The sequence below is a fragment of the Sinocyclocheilus anshuiensis genome, unplaced genomic scaffold (genome assembly GCF_001515605.1).
Source record: "Sinocyclocheilus anshuiensis isolate Anshui unplaced genomic scaffold, SAMN03320099.WGS_v1.1 scaffold3024, whole genome shotgun sequence".
NCBI classification, from domain to species: domain Eukaryota; kingdom Metazoa; phylum Chordata; class Actinopteri; order Cypriniformes; family Cyprinidae; genus Sinocyclocheilus; species Sinocyclocheilus anshuiensis.
Genome location: NW_015556049.1, coordinates 56,457 through 61,456, shown reverse-complemented (window position 1 = coordinate 61,456; position 5,000 = coordinate 56,457). Strand labels below are relative to the sequence as shown.

Below are 5,000 nucleotides of genomic sequence, written 5' to 3'. Positions count from 1 at the left end.
TTAATGCATCAGCATCCTCTTTTAGTCACTGAAGAAAACGTCATTATTTCAAACCCTGATAGCAACGTTTTGCAATATGCTGCTTTATACTCTAAAACTATTAATTTTCTTTTTGATCAAAACGAATTTCCTGTTTTCTAATGAAAATCATAAACAACAGCTCTGTTCGTTTATTTGTTATTTAACGGATTACAGAAAAGCTAAATGAATGGCATCATTTTCTATAGTTTATTTGCTGGCAGATAAGACTTTTATTTTGGTATTAGAACTCTCTGTTTGATAAAGCGTTGTTTTAGTGTTATTGCTATACTATTATATTATTTACTATACTATTATTTTTTGCTAATTTTTTGAATAAGAATTTATTTTTTATATCTTCTGTTTTCATTTTAATTTCAGTTAAAGTTTTAGTAATTTGGTTGTGTGATTTTGGTTTTTGTGGGGTTTTAGATTTAATTTATTTAATTTTAGTTATTTTAGTGCTTAGACTAATCAAAAATAAGAAACGTTGCCTTGGAAACTAGTTTAAATTAAATAAGTTTAAAATAAGTTATTTCATTGAATTTTATGCAATTTTGTGCTACTTCAGTTTTAGGTTTTATTTAATTTAGTTTCAGTTAGTAATTGCGGTTTTAGTTTTAGTTAACAATATTAACTACCCACATGATGTGAAGATGTCTGGGCAAATTTACATGTTTACTGTTTAGATGTATCATCTGTACAACACATTTTTGAAAACAATGAGAGCCTTTCATAAATGACAGAACAAGACGACAAAAAATGAAGAACACACACATCGACGCATACTAATTTATCTTAACAGTTACACAATGACTGCTGACATACATATAGTACAAAGCAGTCGACTGTTTTTGGCACAAATGGAACCTCATACTCACTAGGGTTACATATAAATAAAGAATCTATTGTTTTTGGCACAAATGAAACCTCATACTCACTAGGGTTACATATAAATAAAGAATCTATTGTTTTTGGCACAAATGAAACCTCATACTCACTAGGGTTACATATAAATAAAGAATATATTGTTACAGAGCAAAAAAGAGAGAGAATAGAGAAATCAGGTCATGTCATTGTGTTCTCACCTGTCTACAAACATGATAACCATGTTTTGTTTGTCTTTGTGTTTCTCTAGTTCTTTCTTCAACCATCGAACCTTCTGACCTCCGCCGACGGTCCGCGCCACATCACCACCCTTCCACTCCTCACCCAGCCCCAGAACCTACATAAAGCACACATTTGCACACGGATACTGGAAATGGATGTCATATTAACTACAGAAACGTCAGATTTGAAGGCAAACAGCAGACGTGACACCTGAACGGTGTAGTTGAACTGTCGGATGGTGCGCATGAACCTCAGGTAGCCATCGTTCACTTCTGTCGCGGCGGTGATCACCAACAGCTCATCTGAACACAGACAGAACAGACTGTGTTTTATAAAACATCACTGACTTCCCTGCTACTCAATCTGAGTTGGATATTTATAATGGTTTGAGATCTACAGTAAAGGGTGGATGATATATTTTAACCCTTCTGTTGTGTTGGGGATTCAGTGTGACCGACACTCGTTTATTAAACTTCTTGAAATACTGGTTAAACTATTTATTTCTTCTTGAAATTTGGTGAATATTTTTCATTTATGGTCATGAATGTGCATGCAAAATTTCGGCACATGGATGTTTTCTGGAAAGGCTGTGCAAATATTGTTACAACTTATGTTGGGGCAAATTGACCCACATACATATTTTCAAACTGCTCAAAATACTAGTTAAACTGATTATTTCCTTTTGAAATTTGGTGGATATTTTTCATTTATGGTCATGAATGTTCATGCAAAGTTTCGGCACATGGATGTGTTCTGGAAAGGCTGTTTCGAATTTTGTTTTTATATTGGGGTCAATTTGAGCCACACTCAATTTTCAAACTGCTTGAAATACCGGTTAAACTATTTATTTCTTCTTGAAATTTGGTGAAGATTTCTCATTTATGGTCATGAATGTGCATGCAAAGTTTCAGCACATGGATGTGTTCTGGAAAGGCTGTGCAAATATTGTTACAACTTATGTTGGGGCAAATTGACCCACATACATATTTTCAAACTGCTCGAGATACTAGTTAAACTGATTACTTTCTTTTGAAATTTGGTGTATGTTTTTCATTTATCATTATGAATGTGCATGCAAAGTTTCGACACATAGACTTGTTTTGAAAAGGCTGTACAAAAATTGGTAGGACTTCTGGGTTGGGGTCAAACTGACCCCCGTTAGTTTCCATGCAATTTGCCAAAACTCAACCCTTGAAAAACATTAAAGAGTTGTGTAAAAAAAAAAATATATATATATTGTAGCTTGTCAAAGACTAACATATGAATTACATGAGAACTTCAAGACTCAAATATTAAGAAAAATTCAGTTTCTTCCTCTATTTGAGCTTCACAGTCAAAAGATCCGTCAAACATTATTTCTGGTTGTTAGTGTTTTGGATCTCAGTTATTAGTCTGTTGCAAGAGTTTGAGAAAAAGAGAACAAAAAGGCACAAATAGCAATGAACACTACTTACACTCACTACAAATAGCGTGAAATACCAATTTTACTTGTAGTTATTTGCTCCTAAGTGTGAAAATTGTCACTACAAATAGTCATTTTTTAATTATTTTGTATGTGTGGCAATTTTGAACAAAAATATATGGGTCAGACTGACCTCGAACACAATAAAATAGATGGGAATCATTACATTTCTCACATTTTTTAATATTCTTAGTCTCTGACAACAGAGGTTTTCTGTTTTTACACAGATCTTTAGTGTTTTTCACAGCCTATATTTTTGGCAAATTACATCAAAACCAATGTGGGTCAATCTGACCCCAAACACAGAATCTGAACCCAGTTTTTCAACACAACAGGAGGGTTTAATCCAATAATGATTGGAAGAGGGAATGAACAATTATTTTACAAACACGTACCCACAAATCTGCAGAGAAGACCTGAAAATAAATGTATTTATTATATTGAGATGATTGTTCGATTTTGGAACTGACACAAGGGGTTAATCAGTTCACTCAATGCTAAGCATCTCAAAATGGCCAAATATTAGTCGATATCTGATAAAAGACACCAATGTTCAATAATGATATTGTTTATTAATGAAATCTACTGACGTCATTTATTTGTATAGAACATTGTATCTAATTCCTTAAACACAGTAAGTCAAAGATAACCAACACAAAACCAAATCAATAATCTGCATGATATAGTACATGGAACCGTAGTATGTTTACGGTTGATAATAATAATAATGTGAAGTCCACCAGAAACCCAAACCCAGGTTCTTCAGCAGAAGCTTCTAAAAGACCTTGTTTACTCTTTTTATTCAGTATTTTAAAACAGTTCATACAGGTTTATTTTGGTTTTCTGTAACGTTTTGAGTTCCTCTTTACAAATTTACCACGGTAAACACAGTTTCTGGGTCAGAACACCACACGTACTAGTAATGAATCATAGTAGATTATTTACACCTTCCTGTCATTTTTGATTAATTTCTTTGATGACACATGGGCTAATATCGATTCACCACAACTTTACTATAGAAGTGTGGTATTGGATCGAAACAATGGAGACCATAAGGTTCCGATCTGGTTTTGTTTTGTTGACGCCGAGACTGAGATTCGGATCCGACTGGACATTTAAACGCAGTACGTGACGGAAATGATGATTTAACGGTTCTTACTGGGTTTCCCGGGCCGCGGGTCGGTTCGGCAGAGCTGAACAGAGCCCAGAATCAGGGTCAGGATCAGGCGCACAAAAGTCATCTCGCTCGGGTTCGGGTTCGGGTTCGCCGTCGCTCCAGCGCAGAACTCTCTCGAAGTTCGCGGACGCAGGGAAGGAATTCTACTGTCTACTTGAAGAAACCGCCTCGTTTCCGCTCGGTCAGCCAATGACCGCGTGGCAGAAAGTGACGGACAGGGATGCAGCCAATAGGAAGAGCGAACGCGACGGCGTTCGACCAATCAGAGTTAGGAACGCAATTCCTCTAAAAATCAGCCCTTGGGCTACAGAAAGCATGATTGAGGGAGGAGTGCCACGTTTTAGGAATAACGTAACGGGTGTGTATATAAGGTTTCTAAAAATATATACAGTATGTAAATGCTATATACCAGTCATAAACATTAATAAATATAATGTCTCTCTATATGATTTGTTCTTATATTTTATTAATTATTTATACATTTAAAAAATATAAACATGCATTTGATTTTGAAAAATAAAAATAAAAAAGTAAATGCATGAAAACGACTGATTTAGTGAGTAACCCAAGCAGCTGGGTTAGTTTAACCGGACATGTGGTAACTAATAGTCACTGAGCACTGGTGGCAATGCCATAAATACAAGCTGGTGCTGACAAACAGTACAGACACTGTGAAGCCTTTTACAACCAAACCCTTCCTTCTAATTTCTAATGCTATCTTCTGTTAAAAATATATATTCTGTTTTAAAATGTGCTGAAAATGTGCTCTCCCTCAGGCCATTCAAGATATACTTGTAATGTTTTTAAAGAAGTCTCTTCTGCTCATCAAGGCTGCATTTATTTGATCAGAAATACGGAAGAAAAAAAAAAAGAGTAATATTGTGAAATATTATTGCAATTTAAAATACTGGTTTTCTATTTTTATATACTTTAAACTGTAATATATGTTTGAACAGCAGTGTGAGTTTGTTTGTTCATGGGAACAGAAGCCTCAGCCATGGATGCTCTGCAGTGAATGGGTGCCGTCAGAATGAGAGCCCAAACAGCTGATAAAAACATCACAATAATCCAATAAAAAGTCCATCTCCTGTTGTCTTGCTGAGACAGTGATTGTATCTCATTATCATATTCTGACATACAATGAAAAAGATCATTCAGAGAAACATAAAAACAGTTGGCATCATGAGTTTAATGCTGAACACAAGAAAAATTTCCCAACTAAACACACACACA

At 34.9% G+C, this 5,000-nt stretch overlaps 1 protein-coding gene across 1 annotated transcript in view; it reads right to left on the bottom strand.

The window, feature by feature from the left end:
* The window catches only part of LOC107676175 (procollagen-lysine,2-oxoglutarate 5-dioxygenase 3-like), a 13,470-nt gene extending 9,530 nt beyond the window's left edge, over window positions 1-3,940 (bottom strand). Inside the window, exons 1-3 of the mRNA XM_016470692.1 lie at window positions 3,750-3,940; window positions 1,339-1,430; window positions 1,107-1,243 (exon numbers count right to left, since the gene is read on the bottom strand). Coding sequence (XP_016326178.1) covers window positions 1,107-1,243; window positions 1,339-1,430; window positions 3,750-3,831 — 311 coding nt within the window. The 5' untranslated portion in view covers window positions 3,832-3,940. The remainder of the gene's footprint in view (window positions 1-1,106; window positions 1,244-1,338; window positions 1,431-3,749) is intronic.
* Window positions 3,941-5,000: the final 1,060 nt, after the last annotated feature.